Raw genomic sequence first — 19,000 nt, forward strand, 5'->3', positions numbered from 1 at the left:
TTTATTCTCAGGGAGAAATATGATCATGCAAAACCAGGTGAAGATATCAGGCAGAAATTACAACTTGAACGTGAAATTTGCTAAATTCTATAAAGTAAGGAAGAAGAAAATTAACCTGAGCCACAAAAAGAGACAAAAATGGCCCTTATGCATGCAGACACTACCATCTTTCTAAAAACGCTATTGTCCTCGTCATTTCATGGAGGACTGTTTATTATCCAGTGAGGCCTGATGAATGAAGCATTGTACTGAAGCCTGACTAACTCTGCCCAGTCATAAGAGTGATTTCCTCTGAATGGGTTTTTAAAGACACACACACGCACAGTGGCAAGAACACCCAAGCATGTGTAAAAAAAAAAAAAAAGCACACCTGGTAAAATGATTCACACACTCAGACTGTGAGGACAGTTAAACAGAATTCCAGTAGACGGAAAACAGACTGCGGAGAGGATTTGAACTGAGGAAAAGTGTATTGCAGGCGTGCAGTTCTATCTGTGAGGGACGTGAGCATGGCGGTGAAGAATGCAGCAGATAAGTCAGACTACAGTAAGGTCAAGCAGAGGCCTATTTCAGCAGTGGACACAAGCAAGGGATCGAGCTCTGAGACGCTTTTTTAATCCAAAACGATTTCACAACACAGTGGGAGTTTGTACAGGCTGTACTCCCTCTCCCACTCGAAGATTTGGAAACAAACATTTCTTATCTAGTGATGGAGGAAATAATGATTCAAAGCTGTTCTATGCACAGTTTTTGTACTTTTCTTGAGTACTTCCATTTTGTGCTATATATACACACGTCTCCATATTCTTATAAGCAGATGGATGTTCTTGGATCACAGTTGCCACTTTTATTTTAGAGATATTGTTACTTCAGAGTATAAATAAGGGCGAGAGTCTTTAAGTAAGAGACCTGAGTCAGTTACACAGCAGTAGTTAGCGTTTGCTAACATAAGCCTCAACAACCATTGGTCTAAAGGTGCTGAGCTGAGAAACTGTTTGTTTAATGACCATAGACTGTATATAAAGATGGCCGACGTGACTGCTCCTCAAAAGTGAAGCCAAAGCCACTCGATCATCCCCTAGTGGTTGACTGCCTCCTCCATGTTAGAGAACGGGACACAGACCAAACTAAAACATCAAAGTACACGCGAAATACCCTTTCTCAAAGATGGTGTGTGCAATTTATAGATCTCATCCCACTGATGTATGTTCAAGTGCTTGTTTTGAAAAGTTTGGCTTTAATTCGTTGGATGTGATTGACAGCTGAGACTGACTCACGATTGGTCGAGTGCATGCATCGGCAGGATCTCGATACCGCTGAAAGTGGCCTTTCTGTTGTTACTTTGACTTCTAATCGATTTTTGGTAATAATACATTCATAAGTAGATAAGTGCCTCCTTAAGGAAACATGGATAAAGCTCCCGTCCTCCCATGTCACTCAGATAATTACTGTTCATCACATCACTGTAAATCACATCAGAGCGAGCACTGGTGACTTTTTCTTCCAAGACGATTCTGCATATTTTGTCCGTCAGCAAATCCAGAAAAGAGACACCACGGATGATCGATGGATGACAGAGAGAAGAGGGTCAGTGACCCTGAGTACAACAGGCCTCCACACACACACACACACACACACACACACACACACACACACACAAACAGTTTAACAGCAATACAGCCAAACACAAATCACGGACAATTTATAGACGTGGGTTGTAATGAACCTGACATCACTTTTTTATTCCTATCTGTATATTCCTATTGGTCAGCAAAAGCAGCCAGCATCATTAAGTTGAGCCTGAGAGAGCAGCCTTGAGCTGAGCGTCAGCATCTACTGAGCAGGCAACAATGACATCAGAGAGAGAGAGAGAGAGAGAGAGAGAGGGGGGAAGAGAGTTGGGGGAGGGAAGGCGAGAGTAAGAGGGAGAGAAAAATGCTGTAATCCAGCAGGCTCACTAGGCACAAATGGAGACAGATTTATAAAAGCTCCATCTTGCTCGTTTCTCTTCATTCTCTCTGAGCACCCAGACGCTACAGCAGTCCAGTGTGGATATCTGAGGCCTGACTCACTTCTGAGTTTTACATGAACCCTCTGAAGGGCTCCTGAGTGACCACTTTGTGCTCTGAACCGCACGTGCACGGTGAAAAAACCCTGATGCAAGAACGGACTGTACTACAAACAATAAGCAGCAATGAAAAACTGCTTTTGGAACAGGGATTTCATCTCAGATCGTTGATAAAAAGTTAGCTGAAATATTTGTTCCATCCTGTGTGTGCAGTGATTCAGCAGGTCCACCACAGCCCAGTCATCTGGCTCTGTGGGTCTGGAGCCACGGGTCTGATTAATCGCAGATGTAGAAACATGCAGCATCAAGATTCCTTTGGAGGCATCCCAAGGTTATTTGACCTACGACCAAAAATCCCCTTCGTCAGATCAAATAACTCTACTCTGTTCTGGGAAGGGTTTGTACTATAACTTTGTTTGTGTGACATTTCAGTGATTTGTTTTCCCGATGAAAGATGAGGCACAGACTGAGAACAGTTTAAACAGTGTGTGCACAGCCTGCCAGTATTCTTGCTACATCCTGGAGACGCTGCACGACAGGAACTCGTGAGGTTCACTTCTAAATAAACAACCAAAGCAAGATTGACTAAGGATTAGGTTTATATTTCATGGCAGTTAGCTGAAGCAGCACGGAGAGCAATGGTAAATAGTTGGGACGCGTGCTGTGATATGTAAATCAAACTTGAGCTTTTGCTGAATAGACAAGAGTTGACGGATTATTCGTTTAGTAATTTGCATGACAACAATACATAAACTCTATGTGAATTAAGCACCTGTACAATATGTTTGCTCACAGCCCTGATCCACTGAGTTGTGATCTACAGTGCCTTGCATAAGTATTCACCCCCCTTGGACTTTTTCCCATTATGTACTGTTACTAACTGGAATTCAAATAGACTTAAATAAACTTTTTCCCGTTTGATCAACAAAACATGCATAGTACTTTGGAGGTGCAAAATAAATGTTATTGTGACACAAACAATAATGAGAACAAAAAAGTTGACATCTGTTGGGTGCATAAGTATTCACCCCCCTGTGTCAATACTTGGTAGAACCCCCTTTCGCTGCAATTACAGCTGCAAGTCTTTTGGGGTATGTCTCTACCAGCTTTGCACATCTAGAGATGGAAAGGTTTGTCCATTCTTCTTGGCAAAAAAGATGAAGCTCAGTCAGATTGGATGGAGACCGTCTGTGAACCGCAATCTTCAAGTCTTGCCATAGATTTTCTATTGGATTGAGGTCTGGGCTTTGACTGGGCCATTTTAAGACATTAACATTCTTTAATCCAAACCATTCCTTTGTAGCTCTTGCTGTATGTTTAGGGTCATTGTCCTGCTGGAAGATGAACCTCCGCCCCAGTCTCAAGTCTTTTGCAGACTGCATCAGATTTTCTTCAAGGATTTCCCTGTATTTGGCTCCATCCATCTTTCCCTCTATTCTGACCAGTTTCCCTGTACCTGCTGAAGAGAAGCATCCCCACAGCATGATGCTACCACCACCATGTTTCACTGTTGGGATGGTGTGCTCAGGGTGATGGGCAGTGTTGGGTTTTCGCCACACATAGCGTTTTGCATTGAGGCCAAAAAGTTCAATTTTGGTCTCATCTGACCAGAGCACCTTCTTCCACATGTTTGCTGTGTCTCCCACATGGCTTCTGGCAAACTCCAAACGGGATTTTTTATGGATCCCTTTCAACAATGGCTTTCTTCTTGCCACTCTTCCATAAAGGCCAGATTTGTGGAGTAGACGACTAATAGTTGTCCTGTGGACAGATTCTCCCACCTCAGCTGTGGATCTCTGCAACTCCTCCAGAGTAACCATGGGCCTCCTGGTTGCTTCTCTGATTAATTTTCTCCTTGTCCGACTCTTCAGTTTGGGTGGACGGCCTCCTCTTGGTAGGTTTGCGGTTGTGCCATATTCTTTCCATTTTCTTATGATGGGTTTTATGGTGCTCAGAGAGATGTTCAAAGCTCTGGATATTTTTTTATAACCTAACCCTGCTTCATATTTCTCCACAACTTTATCCCTGACCTGTTTGGTGAGCTCCTTGGTCTTCATGATGCTGTTTGTTCAGTAATGATCTCCAACAAACTCTGAGTCCGTCACAGAACAGGTGTATTTATACTGAGATTAAATTGCAGACAGGTGGACCCTATTTACTAATTATGTGACTTGCAAATGTGACTTGTGAATGCAATTGGTCGCACCAGATCTTTGTTAGGGGTTTCACAGTAAAGGGGGTGAATACATATGCACTCAACACTTTTCAGATTTTTATTTGTAAATAATTGTGAAATCCATGTAATTTTTCCCCCCACTTCCAAATGATGCACTATTTTGTGTTGGTCCATTACATAAACTCACGATGAAATAAATTTTAATCTGTGGTTATACCATGACAAAATGTTGAAAAGTCCAAAGGGGGTGAATACTTATGCAAGGCACTGTATATGTGCACAAAGTGCGCACTCTAGTGGCTAAAGTAGAGAGATGCTGGATCTCACTAAAAACAATCCAGATGAAAAGCATCAGAGGGGCAATGCATATACTCTGTGTGCACTGTAAGGACCCCAATCAAACTGTTTAATAATTCATATTGTAATAATAACATTTCATAATGACATCATCAAGATGTCATTTATATAATATGATGACTAATGATTGGTTAATCTAAATTAACTGTAGATTGTGTATCTTCCTAGTTGCAATCTTTCTGGCTATATAGTAATGTCAAGATTTGACTTATGATCATTAATATTTTTTTATCTATAAAAGCTTATGGTCGGGTCTATATTCCTGTAGGATCCAGCAATAACTCCATTTACCTTCATTGCAAATTCTTTACAAGCCACTTATATCAAGCTTCAGATAATCCCTTCACCTCTGTCATTAATAGAAGTTTTTTTTATTGACTTTGACCTTAACCTTTGACTCAAATGCTGACAAATTTTGATGTACAGCACAATACTACACACTATATTTCACAAAAGGAAGGTGCTGACTCTTTTAAAAATACTCCTTGCAAAAAGTAAATCATTCAATTGTTGACCAAAATAATATGATTCTACAAAACTAAAATGGATAAATAGGAAAAAATTGCTATTAACTATTAAAGACAACAGTTTGATCTCTTTAATAATTAATTGAAAATTCTTATATGTATTTTTTTTTAAAGTCAAGTACATCGATTTTTTTGTATACTAATTGGGAAAAAAGTCTATCAAATGGAAATGCATATATGTATACAACAACAATGTAGAATGCATAGTGAACTTTATATGGAGTTAAGCACAAGCCAGTACAATCGTTTAGATTCAACAGAAAGTCAAGGAGGATTCAGATTTCACAGAGAACTATATCGTTTTTTAACAGCATTTATTTAGCTTTCTCCATACAATACATTTAATGTACAACAGCACATACTGTATTCTGAAATAACTCTCAGTATAAAATAGGGCTTCTACAATCAAGGTACAGTCATAAAATGCTCTGAGGGACATGACGACAACGGCAACAGTAAAACACCTTCATATAAAGCACAGGATATTGAGATAAGTGATTGTATTTGCTGAGTTGCTGCTGTAGGAAGCAGAACTTCAGACCATACCTCTCAGAGCATCCGACATCCTGCAAGAACCCGTTTATATATATATATATATATATATATATTCTTTTTTTGTTAGATTTTTTTCTTTCTCTTGCTTCTGGTTTCACAACTGAGGAGATTCCAAAAGATGATCAATGCATAATAATATGAGTAATTCCGACTGCTGAAAATATAATTTTTGGTAACATGAGGATAAATCAGGCCTGGTTTTGGATACTGAATATATACCAAGGTCGAAGCATACACAGTATTATGACTGCTAATCAAGCCTATTTATATATTGAAGTATGTTTGTGACTGTAGCTGTAAAGACAGATTGCTCATCAGTGTTTTCCTGACACCCAACACTTAAAAACAGCAAAAGTATACTTTACTATCACTGAAGCCACAAGAGAACTCAGCTTATTTCAACATGGCAAACATCAGCCAATTATAGGTCGTTTTCAAAAAGGATTTCATATCTGCATGTGTGGGCCTATATAGTGTCTATAAATGTGTCTCTAAATAGAATACACGTAACATTGACCAGCTTTTGTGTTAGTTTGTTATCATGTAGTGCTTCGGGTGCTGAATATACATTATATAAAATATCCAATTGGTATGAGCGAAGGCCTGCGTACGAGGGAACGTAAAAAGAGAAGTGTCGGACTGGGCGGCCAAAAAAACGTCAGAAGAGAGAAAGGAGAGATTTGTCTCAAGTCTTGAGGTAAGCAATGTGTTTTAGTATAATGCCCTACAGACAATCATACAGTTACAATCATTAATTCTCTATATACAAACTTCCTGATTTACATACACTGTACTGCTCCTCAGTTCAAAATTTAATAAAACTTAACGCAAGATCGTATCTGTGGTGCAACTTTTTAGAGCGAGGAGGGAAATCCGTTCCATGAGGCGGGTGATGATAACGAACATTATGGCTATTGAAGATGGCCCGTTCTCTCTTGCATACGTCACACATACTATCAAAGATCTACAACAGTGCAAATTTTCCTGATCAATCAAAACACTTGCAAACAATTGGCAAAAGTACATCAGCTCGTTTTTCGAAGTTAAATGTCGGCGATGGCAAAGAACGATTATCGGAGTAGATGTTGACATTGAAAATGTACATGCCTGTGTTTTTTTTATGTATATATCCATTAGGCCTGCATGTTTTAAGGGGTCACGACAACTCGGTTAACTGCGTTACATGAATGGAGGAGGTCTACTGTGGCACGATGGCTCAAATGAAAGAAAAAAACAAAAAAAAGGACAGACGAGCATTCTACCCCGCACGGCTCCGCTGGATGTAGGCACCGTTTTTTTTTTTTTTACTGTCACCTTCTTAGAAGACAAGGTCAGGCCTATCCCACATCTCTGCAGAACATACACTGTGCCACCTAAACAAGTGTCTACTGGAGGAGGCTTCATGAAAAGATTAAATGAATGTGCTATAGTAGTAACAGTTTGCGCACTCACTGACACTACAGACTGTAACTGAGACATGACATCAACAAGCTTTTTACGAAGAGGAGGAGGCTATAGTATGCTACAGTACTAGTGCTACCTGAACATGCTACAGATTGAGACTACGATGATGGGAGGAGGTTTCACTTCAGCACACAGCAGTGACCAGCTTTGCAGAGGAGCTCGATCCGTTCTCGGCCAAAGAGCCACTGAGACCAGCTGTGTCCAGAGAACAACATCTGTTTTGGTTTCTTTAAAGCAAACCAATGAATGTGTTAACAATGTTTCTTCAGCAATGCTATGTACCATTTTTCAAAAATGAAACAAAGGACCGTCTTTGCAGCTGGATGGATCAAGTACTTAGTAAAGCTGGCTTATTGTGTGCAGCGGAAAGCACCCCATTTGTAGTCAGTTCCTGTCATACAACACACACACACACATCATACACACAAACCCTGAAGTTAGGAACGATTTCTATCGTCACACAGCACTATCGTTTTGATTATCATTGAGTAAGAGCTGGGATTGCATACTGTACCATACATCTCCTTAGAGAGGAACCCTTCATCAATATCAGCTCATCCATCTGACACCACACACACACACACACGCACGCACACTCATACACACAAATAAACTTTTATTAAACTGGTCAAAAAAATTACAATCACATGCTTTGTAACGGAATGTAGAGAAAGCTCATACCAGACCTTTGACTTCAGCTGGGAACAAGCCAAGCACACTGACTCTGTTATGAAGTGTCTCCTTGGCTTCAACCAAGATTTTAGTCAGAAGACTTTCAGATGTCCTGCTGGAATTTAACATTGTTAAAAACCCTTCACACGGACACTCAGCCATCAGTTTCATAACAAAAATCTGAAGTAGAACTGTATAATGGTGACATTACGACAGCTGTCCCTTCAGAAAGGACAAGAATAGTTATTTTCTTAAATTATTTAAAATATATTCCCCCATATTAAGTGGGAGCTCTGGACCTAGTCTATCACGCCTCTAGCAACAGACACAATGAGCACACCAACAACTGGCTATACCACCACACATCTGGACTGAGCATTCTTTCTTGTGTATCTTTCATATCATGTTTATCTCATTCACACTGGTAGAGAATGCAAAGTGATTAGACCTTCAAAGCAAGCTGCATTCAACGCCTACTGTGTACGATTTTTGAGAAAAGCTTAAACCTGCAGTTTCTGTTACCTGCACCAAAGCTTCTGCAACATCTCTGGGTTAGCTACCTGCCGCTCCCCGACTCATGCTGAGCGAAAACTTGCTTGTGTTTGCTCTATCGAAGGGCTTAAACCTGATACATATCTTTATCTTAGTTTAGTTAACAGGGCACGCAACAAAATGCCAAACAACACTGCTCTCTGTTGCATTACGGCCCGTTAGCATGCTCATGTGACGGAGCGGTATCTTGGAGTAGGACAGACAGCTAAGCCTTTCAAAAAGGCCACTTGTTGCCTTGTCCCAGCCTCTGTACTGCCAACATAACCTGACTGAGAGATCCTTGTTTTGGACTTCAAGGCAGGTTGAGTTTCACCACGAGAATTTGGCTAAAATCCACAGAAAAGTGCAAATATTCACTTCTTGTTGTTTTTGTGACACATTGTGTTTCTGACCTTTTTAAGCTCTTTATATTCAACTGTTCTCTGTTTAAAAAATATAAATTAATAAAAAAACAAATATAACTCTGAAAGACCCCCCCCCCCCCCCAAAGCATAATCTGATCAAAGTGCAACACCCCAGCAGCAAGGGAAAGAGTGGAAGTGTTTGAAAAAGGTTCAGATAGCAGGGCCTAGATCAGGGTCTGGTGGGGTTCTCTTAGCTCTCTGAGTAAGCCACTCGCAATTACACTAATAGATATACCCACACGCAGGATTGCTCACACACGCACATTCACACAAAGTCAAGCTTAGATGAGTCTGGCCTCTCCCTCCATGTCTGGTGGTAGATCACACACTCCTGTGAAGTGCATCTCCTTTCCCTTGCTTCCCGCCGCGGCTCTGGCCCCTCGTTCCCCCAGGCTGGGAGAAGGCTGTTGGGCCTGAGGGTCTGACGACGTCCCGCGGGGGATTCCAACTGCCTGCCTCTCTTTCAGGAAGACCTCTAGTCGGCGTAGCATCTGCTTGGGATTCTTTTTGGCAAACAGCTCCACTTCTAAAGGGTTAGAAAACACAGAAACTGTGGGACTCCTGCCGGGATGGCAATCTGTGTTTAGCTGCATTTCTCAGAGTTCAATGCATATCAATGTGACTCATGTTTTAAAGAAGGGATTGGAAATAGAAGCATTTACTGGAAAATATAAATCTCCATTCACTTTCTTGAGTTAGAGATGGCTACTGGGCCAGGCTATTAGTTTTACAGTTTTCCCGCTTGATGAGAAGCTAGCCAGCTTCCGTCTACAACTTCATATGTAAGTTCATAGCCTGATTACAGATACAGTTGGTAAAGACAATGGCCCCTTCGCCATTGTGTGACTCACAATAGACTTTCCACAGTTTGTTTATAGATTTATGTGTGCTTACTCATAGTTGAAACAATCTGCCATTTCCTCTACCTTTTAGTACAAAGCCAGAGTCAGCAATAGTCTTCTGTTGGGTCTTCCACAGTTGGTACAGGTGCAGGTACGTGGCAACGTAGAACTCATTCAGTACACCAACCACCTGCTGACGTCGATTGCACTCCCTGTTTTAACCAAACACAGAGCGGAGCTTTTAGGGGAAGAGATTCAGATTGAAACTACACGGTAAACCAGAAACACACTTCAGAAGATGTGGTAAAACAATAGCTGGGGAGCGGTGACTCACTTGGACAAGGCCTCCTCTCTGAGTACTTGTAGAGCAATGCGGGTCATGTTGATTGACATCACACTAAATGGAAAGTTCTGAAGTAGAGGAAATACACAAGGGAACTTAGGTCCACAGAGACTACATACAAAGGTCACAGGAGAAAGTCATGTCTGGTTTTGGCGCCAGTTTTCTCTGCAGGGAGAACAAAGGTCAGGGTCAGCAACAAAGCAGCATGCCTAACGAATGAGAGGACTTTATTAGTGAAATAGTATGCCTGAATCAGTTGCCCAAAGTTAAACTAATCTTCATTTAATACAACACATTCAAGCATGCACACAATGGCAGACTCTGGCATGAACGAACTGCCTTACAGGAGTGTCTTTATGATCTTGCGATACCTGTGTAGGGTGCTGTGATAACTTGTAGATGTCTCGAGCCAGAGGCAGAGTCTCTGGGTCCATCACAAAGTAAAGAGTGTGCATCAGTCCCAGGAAACCGGTGCCACGTAGGTCAGTGGCCGGGTCTGTACCTGCACATACAGAGACACCAAGACAGATGATACAACAACCATTTGTTTGAATTTGTCCTTGTTTGGTGTTGTGAACTGCAAGTAATTCTACATACAGATCCTTTCCTAATAACAATTACTACCTAAGACCTACCATTTTACATGACCACCCACAGACCTGATGTACTGTATTTATAGTGAAGGAGGGTACATAGTCTCACCCTGAAAGCCAATGTTTTCCCAGTGTGCCCCATAGCGAGGACAGTCCAGCCTGCTACCAATCAGCCTCTTATAAATGCTCTGCAGGACACGCATATGGACTGTTTGGCTGTTGTCCACATGGCCTAGAGAAACACACACATAAATATGCAAAAGCAAAAATCAGTGGTTTGGTAAATAAACTTGTTAGTTTGATATGTGGCATGACTATTACAGGTCCTGCGAACACACACTCACATTGTGCGATGGCAAAGACCAGATCTCGCTCCTCCAGGAGTTCCCGGTGCAGTCGTGGAGGTCCAAAGAGGAAGTGAGTGATAGCAGCCAGACCTGCCCTGCGAATGGTTGGCTGGATGTTCTTCTATAGATGGAACAAACAGCAAAAATACATAACCGCTTTAAAATTACAGTTCACTAGATGGCTATCAGGGCAATTCTTAAGCAAATCCACAACTAATTAAATAGATGAATGTACAGTTTATTGATCTATCTGAGGGTGTCTCCTACTGTTAGAAGCTACAAGTGATAGAGGACATTTCTCTCTCTCACTGCATTCATTACACATAAACAAACCCAAGTGTTTATTTCATTCAAATTTGGTTCTGATTTGCTTTGAATTTGTTATGCAAACTCCACTTCCTCCACCTGCTTCACAATAAAATGCTTGCAGCTGTTCCCTTACCATCCCCAGGAAGCTTTAACACAAAAAAGTTGTTTCACAGATACAAATAATGGAAATGTCCACCATCACTTTCTCTGATATCATTTGAGACTTGACGTTATTATACTAACAGTTATCATCTTTTAATTTAAGGTATGAAGCATTTCTTACAAGCAAGTCCCCAAGGTCAGTTGTCTGGAAGTACTGCAAGGCTTCATTGAAGGAGATGAGCGGGGTCGGGTTTGAGTCCTCAGTGAGAGCTGAGGGAATATTACATTGAGTTATTCTTTCAGATCATCAGATCACAGACAAAACAAAACCAACAAGGTCATCTGTTCATTTCGATGCCTACAGGGGAAACAGCGAGATGCACCTGACCTGGTTGAACGTTCTCCAGAGCCTCCCACTCCTCTCTGGCCTTTTCCAACTCCACATTTTCCTCTGTTGAGAGAATCACTAAGGTGAGAAAACAAATTCAATAGATTCACATGTCTTCTACACACACACACACTCATTTCACCAGCTACAACACTGAAAGAGGATGAGCATCTACTTAGATATTGAGCTATAGACCAATGGCTGACACCCAGTTCATTCTCAGACAGAAATCCTTCCTCTCCAAGACCTTCATAATTCAGGGAACCAGTGAGACTCTATTCTTCCTCTGAGCCGACAACCTTCAATCCTGAGGGAGGCTTTAGTTGCCACAGCTGCCTGGTATCTAGGATACACTCACAAATTCCTGTGGGAAGAGGATGCGAGACTAAAGAGAGGCTGTGTGAGAGTATGCGTGTTACCTGTGGGATTAGGCTGGTCCTCTCCAGCCGCCAGGGTCTGCAGTAGACCATTCTGCTTCAGTGCTGAAATCTGCACAATAATCACAAAATGAGTCACCTTGCATGAGGAGGGCCGTGTTGGTTTAAGTGAAAGACTAAGAATGAAATGAAAATTACCGGCAGGGATCTGAGTGGTGCGCTGCCGTTTGTGTGGTCTTTGACATTATGACCAATAATCAGTCCATTCATGACCTGTCAAGTCAAAAAGGTAAGTTAAGGTGAATGAAAAAGAAAAAAATTGATAGAGGGAACAATGAGGTGATTTTAGCTGTACTCACAGGCTTATGATTGGAGTGTCCATTGGTGATCTCCTCGAATGGTTTACATTCACAGGACAAACCATTCAGACCCTAGCAGCCACAGGGAGCAGATGCATCAGACATGTACACAATGTAAAAATAGTTCAGCTTGTACTCCGTTTAAAACAGGTAATCTGCACAGTGCACCCCATCTTACGCTTCTTTTTAAACTTTGGAATTTGATTAATCAAAGCAGAGTACAGATAGACAGGTGACAATTAGACCTGATTAAGTTAGTGGAGAAATATAGTACATTCAGATGCTTCTATACTGGTGCACTGCATGGTAGTGTGGACATTCTTATCTAATAGATTAATTTCAGATTGGAAAAATACTTCAAAAGACTTTGAAAGGAGATGCATTGTTGGCAGGAGTTTCAGTAACAAAGATGCTCAACAGGCCAATGTTTCAGTAAGAGCACTGACTTAATTGACATCTGCATTTAGATCTATGGGACACAGACGTCAGTAGATAGGTTCGGAAATTGTGGTAGACACTGCTCACATTTGATGACTGTGTTGCTTGTGCATATGAGAGACATGTAAGTAAAAACAGATGAGCATCTCTTCCTCGGGTGAATGTCAATGCAGGAAGTGATCAGATCAGCAGGAACAGAACGTTGCCAGTTATACAGAGAGACATCCTATGGTAGAACTGCAGTGAAAAAACCTCTCATTACAAAGATGATCACACATGAGCGCTCAGTGGTGCAAAAACCAGAGGCACTGGTCTACAGAGATGTGGAGAAAGGTGATTTGGTCGGATGAGTCATCCTTCTCCATGATCTCCACAAGTGGGTGCGTGCTTGTGTGGCTTACACTAAGAGCAGGGTTTCGGCAGGTTTCACTAAGATAAAATAAAAGAGGTTTTAAGATGATAAGGGATGAACTTTAAGACCAATGTCAGGTACAACAAACACAAAGGAATATTTAGAGTTCTAGAATAACTTCCATTTAACCATAACTGAAGATAATTTGAAGTAGTTGGGTAGAGACTACCCCTTGAAACAACATGTTATCTAACAAACTACAGGCAAAGACAGAAGGTCTCCATATTATTTTCCACAGCTAAGGCCAGTGTTTTGAGATATATTCGGTTTCACATTAGTTTTGTTTGTAGTTTTATTACAAGGTGCTAATATTTCCATCACTGAGAAAGAATGAAATCACAGAAACATAAAAAGCTTTGCAGGCAAAACCGTTCTCTGAATAACAGCTAGTTTTACAGCATGATAGAGGTAGCATTAAATGAACGTTAACATAATTAAGACTTATCTAAATGTATTTAAGACCTATTGTTTAATATTTAATATTTAAGATATATTTAAGGCCGTGAATTATTGAGTTTTAACCTTTTAAAGACCCTGCAAGAAGCTCTAAAGGCCTGAATGCCTGGCCCATGAACTGAGGGGATGCAGCAGTTCTGTTAAGCTGTGGGGGGGATTTTACTTTCATGAATTGAGTTCACTTGTCCCCTTAGAGGGAAGCATAACTGCTAAATACTCTGCTGTTGAGTGGACACCTTTATCCATTGACGAAACAGATGCTATCTTGGTGGGATTGGTCTCTTCCATAGGGCACGAGAGGCCACTGCATGGTTTGATGAGTATGAAAATGACGCAAATAATGTGCTATGGCCTTTGCAGTCACCAGATCTAAACCAAATTTAACAGCTAAGGGAGACTTGTTCAGAGTGGTGTCAGAGATTTGCACCAAGGTGTACTATAAAGCTGTTCTGGTTGCACATGTTGACCCAACACCTCACTAAGACACTTCATGTTGGTTTCTCCTTTAATTTGTCACCGGTCTGTACTACTCGGTACCAACTGCTTACAAAAAGAGCAATACACAAGGCTAGAGTCCAGAGAGCAAGAGGTAATGTTATGTCTAGGAAGCCAAGCTGTGGATCAGAGAAATGCCCTGTCAGCTGCTGCCGTGGAAACATGCCAAATAAGCCTGACCAGAGATTACAGCTAAAGTGGAGGGGGGACCGTTGACCTACAGCCTTAACTTAAACACATGTGATAGAACATTAAACAGAGGTGAAGAGCAGGAACATTTGGGTAAGTGGTCAGAGAGTGCTCACTTCCATTTTGTTATATTGCTATGGAATGAGATTAAATTGTAAAAGGTAAAATAATGTTACCTCAGTATGTGATGTGACATCAATGTCTTCTTCCATTGCATACGAGTGTGTTGGCTGGCGGGCGTGTTCCTGATGGTTGCCTCTACAGACTTCTGAAGTCATGGATTGAGATGCGCTGAGGAGCTGATGCAAGGACCACCATGGTTTCTGTAGGGCACCTTTGCAGTGACTGCAAGTATCTAAGCTTTTCTAGTTTTCTACTTATACACACAGAGAACTCAACGTCCACAGTCATCAGTATGATCTCACAAACTGTCAGTGGGGACAGAAATCTACGTTGTGCACATCATCTTCTGTGTGGTAGCGGTGATTGTGTGTTGTTGATGGGAGCCTTGTTGGATTAGCTACTCCAAATTGTAACCTTGAATGAGAGGGATGTGCAGGTATCCGTCTACAAGAGCTGATGGGAGGAAATGGATATCCATCAATACACAAGTTTCCTCCTTCCTCTTCCCCACAGATCTGCTTGGCTGGTGGGTTCACTCCTCAGCCCTATCAGAGGTGCACAGAGGCTGGATGATGACATTGCTTTTCAGGGCTGGGCTCTCCTTGTCCTAGACTCTTCATTACTTTGGCACTCAAGATAAATCCAGTATGCACTGAGAGCTACTAGTGCAGGTGCAGATTAGGTTTCTTGCACCGAAGCTGTGTTATGTCTTCAGCCTCATATGAAATGGCAGCACATGTCCAAAGTAAGAGCTGCAGGTGTCCAGTAAGATGTGGGTCATGGATAGAGTTCTTGTATGGCCAGAGTCCTGAGAAGGGGCTGTCATATGTTCTCAATATCTGAAATCTAGAACAAAAACACAATTAACTACACAAAATGAAAAAAAAAAATCACATCAAATAGTACCTACATGGTACAGTGCCTTGCATAAGTATTCACCCCCCTTGGACTTTTTCCCATTATGTACTGTTACTAACTGGAATTCAAATAGACTTAAATAAACTTTTTCCCGTTTGATCAACAAAACATGCATAGTACTTTGGAGGTGCAAAATAAATTTTATTGTGACACGAACATTAATGAGAACAAAAAAGTTGACATCTGTTTGTGCATAAGTATTCACCCCCCTGTGTCAATACTTGGTAGAACCCCCTTTCGCTGCAATTACAGCTGCAAGTCTTTTGGGGTATGTCTCTACCAGCTTTGCACATCTAGAGATGGAAAGGTTTGTCCATTCTTCTTGGCAAAAAAGATGAAGCTCAGTCAGATTGGATGGAGACCGTCTGTGAACCGCAATCTTCAAGTCTTGCCATAGATTCTCTATTGGATTGAGGTCTGGGCTTTGACTGGGCCATTTTAAGACATTAACATTCTTTAATCCAAACCATTCCTTTGTAGCTCTGGCTGTATGTTTAGGGTCATTGTCCTGCTGGAAGATGAACCTCCGCACCAGTCTCAAGTCTTTTGCAGACTGCATCAGATTTTTTTCAAGGATTTCCCTGTATTTGGCTCCATCCATCTTTCCCTCTATTCTGACCAGTTTCCCTGTACCTGCTGAAGAGAAGCATCCCCACAGCATGATGCTACTGAAATCCATGTAATATTTCCCCCCACTTCCAAATGATGCACTATTTTGTGTTGGTCCATTACATAAACTCACGATGAAATAAATTTTAATCTGTGGTTATACCATGACAAAATGTAGAAAAGTCCAAAGGGGGTGAATACTTATGCAAGGCACTGTAGATGGTGGTGCAAGGAGCAAAATATTGGTTCAAAAATAACATGAAATAACAATCAAGCTGTAGAAATGTATCACATACGTTGACTTTGCAAAGTAAGATATTGTGACTAATGTGTTTTATTTGTAATTAACATGATTTACAGAGAGAAAAATCAAGCAATAATCTCTTTGCAATTATCCTTGGGTCTGAATTATTTTACCAAATGTACTTGATGTAAACCAAAGTGGCAATACAACACAAATGTTTTCCAACTTTCACGTGGACGAACACTCTCTGGCAGAAGATCGGTTTATCGTCCCAACACTGCTTTCATCAGGCCTTGCTGCTTTTAACTTCTAATAAACTACAATGCAGTTTTTTATCAAATAGATTTACCAATGAAGACATAAGTCATGGAGTCTGATGCATTGTTATAGAATAAAGCAGCCAACAGAAGAAAATATTTAAAAAATAAGCTCCAACAATTATGATGATTACACATAAATAATAATAATTCAATAATACAGGTGTGCTAGATTCAGAGGGTTAGTTTTTCCTGCATTGAGAGATTTTATTTTGTATTACCTTGGTACTTTCATCGAAGTGACATCTTCAATGCACGGATTGTACTAGTAAAATAACAGTTTTCTAGATCTGATATTTCTACTTTCACTTAGGTAAAATACTTAACATACTTGCACTCATGTTACAGTAAAGCAGTGAACATGCACAGCGTGGAGACAAAAGACTGATAATACAAGATGCAAGTCTTTGTTTAGAGAGATGACAGCGGTCTCCTGTCACACGTCGCTGCTTTGACAGCTCCAGCCTCACATCAGCTAGCTAACAGGATCTGAAGCAGCTAACATGCTAGCAGCCCCGCAGGCACAAAGACGCCGCTTCGCTCCGGCTCGACCCGAGGATGCAACACCCGCATGTAGCGCGCACGGCACGGCCTCGATACACCTACAGCCAGCGAGAGGGAGAATGGCACGAATACCATTTAGAGCTAAGTAGTTCACCTGGTTAGCCTGAGAATAGCCAGCTGTCAGGCTAACTAACGGGCTAACCGTGTAGCTTCTACTGAAGTGTAACGGGGATGGAGTCAAGTCCCTAAACGCAGCACACGGATAAATCTGCGTTCGCGTGAACCGCGAGTTAAACACAACACTGAACGTGACGTGCGGCCGCCTGTTGTGTGACTGACGCGTTTTTATGAAGCGTATTTAAAAGTACCTCAGTTTCTGATTGTTTCTCCCTCCAATCTCAGCTTCCCTTCCCCCGTCCAGTGGCCACGGTATTTGCAAGTGCATCCTGGGACTTGTGGTTTCCTGTCGGACTGGAGCTTCATTACGTCATTTCTCTCTCTCTCTCTCTCTCTCTCTCTCTCTCTCTCTCTCTCTCTCTCTGACATTTTCTTTTTTGACTGCTCCCATTCACAAAGCTTTGACATCGTTTATCGCTTCCTGGTATGAAGGACAACACATCTATATGAATCAATAAAACCATACAATTTGCGATGAGAAAAAAAAGGTATTTCTGTTTTTACCCAAATGTTTTCATGTATTAATTTATTTCTACATTAATTTATCCAAAATTGGCTTTACAGTACCCCCCCCCCCCCCGAGACCCCTGGAACGCATTCACATTGATCGATCTTCACAGAAATCGATAAACAGGTTTATCATGACCAGACAATCAAAACAGTATGGAGGTGCAATTTGTATAATTTTTTTCAGGCAAAGGCAAAATGCATGCAACGCTTCAAAATGCATGTGCTCTGACCCACTCAGTGCTGCTTTGCAGTCCTAGAAATTTTTTTAATTGTATTTTATAGTTGGTACGTTCCAGGGTTGAGCAATCCTGGTTATAGTATATATTTGATTTCATATAGGTAATATCTAAGAGCTACAACAGTAGTCATAATTTGGTTGACAGAACATTTCTGATTGAACAACTGATCGATAAACTCTGGAAAAGTGCCAAAAAACGATAAGGTACCAGTTTCAAAAATGTTAAACTATGATTAACTGAATATCTCTGGGTTGTGGATGGTTGATCCAATAAAACAAGACATTTGAAGGAGAAATGATTTGCTCATCACTGACAACAAAGTAGTTCACATGTGGGGAGACAGATGGACCAATTATTACACTAATTATTCTATAATGTGATCATGGACCATATGACAGTGGATTGCGAATCAGGGATCGTGGATCCATTTTTCTAATTTTATTATTGTAATGTGTGGTCATGCTTCATTTTCAGTCATCTTTAAGATCATTGTGCCCTCAGCAGTCAGACTTTTAAACCAGCTGTAGCCCTGGTGTATGGCACAAATACATTTTAATATATTTTAGTATATTAACAAAGAACTAATGGATGTTTAACGCTCTTTTTATGTATTGTTAAGATGTGTATGGGTTTTGTGTGACTACTGTTTGCAAACCAAATGCCCCCTTGTTATTATTTTTTTTTTCAGGCAAATGAATTGGCTTTTTGAGGGCTTTAACATCAAATTCTTACCAAAATGTGCAGACAATTAGAATGTGATATATATATTTTTTTTTTGTTTCGTTTTTAAATTTAAATAGTGTAAGATATTGTGCAATAAATAGTTGTTTGAAGTTCTGCCAATTTTATGGGTTCTGTATCTTGCCAAGGACACTTCTGCTTACAGTTGGGAAGAGTGGGGATTGAACCAGCAACTTTCTGGTTAGAGAACAAG

The 19,000-nt window shown here is 41.0% G+C and overlaps 1 protein-coding gene across 2 annotated transcripts; it reads right to left on the minus strand.

Moving 5' to 3' along the window:
* Window positions 1–5,425: 5,425 nt before the first annotated feature.
* On the minus strand, window positions 5,426–17,633 carry elmod3 (ELMO/CED-12 domain containing 3). Of its 2 annotated transcripts, none has more exons than XM_053420820.1 (13): window positions 17,509–17,633; window positions 14,602–15,394; window positions 12,436–12,507; window positions 12,275–12,349; window positions 12,119–12,188; window positions 11,700–11,762; window positions 11,493–11,581; window positions 10,898–11,021; window positions 10,663–10,785; window positions 10,332–10,462; window positions 9,952–10,028; window positions 9,702–9,829; window positions 5,426–9,301 (listed from the first exon to the last, which is right to left on the minus strand). In XM_053420820.1, exons 2-13 carry the CDS (start codon window positions 14,701–14,703, stop codon window positions 9,057–9,059), a joined length of 1,299 nt encoding a protein of 432 aa, XP_053276795.1. In that variant the 5' UTR covers window positions 14,704–15,394; window positions 17,509–17,633; the 3' UTR covers window positions 5,426–9,056. The 2 variants fall into 2 exon arrangements, with proteins under 2 accessions (XP_053276795.1, XP_053276796.1); XM_053420821.1 differs by having other exon boundaries at window positions 14,602–15,387; window positions 17,509–17,588.
* Between the last annotated feature and the right edge of the window lie 1,367 nt (window positions 17,634–19,000).

The sequence above is a fragment of the Pleuronectes platessa genome, chromosome 4 (genome assembly GCF_947347685.1).
Source record: "Pleuronectes platessa chromosome 4, fPlePla1.1, whole genome shotgun sequence".
NCBI lineage: Eukaryota > Metazoa > Chordata > Actinopteri > Pleuronectiformes > Pleuronectidae > Pleuronectes > Pleuronectes platessa.

Coding starts and splice junctions, on each gene's coding strand:
- elmod3 (XM_053420820.1), bottom strand. CDS start 14,703: ATGACTTCAGAAGTCTGTAGAGGCAACCATCAGGAACACGCCCGCCAG. Junction 12,508..14,601: donor ATGTCACATCACATACTGAG/GTAACATTATTT, acceptor TGTGGCTGCTAG/GGTCTGAATGGTTTGTCCTG. Junction 12,350..12,435: donor GACACTCCAATCATAAGCCT/GTGAGTACAGCT, acceptor TTGACTTGACAG/GTCATGAATGGACTGATTAT.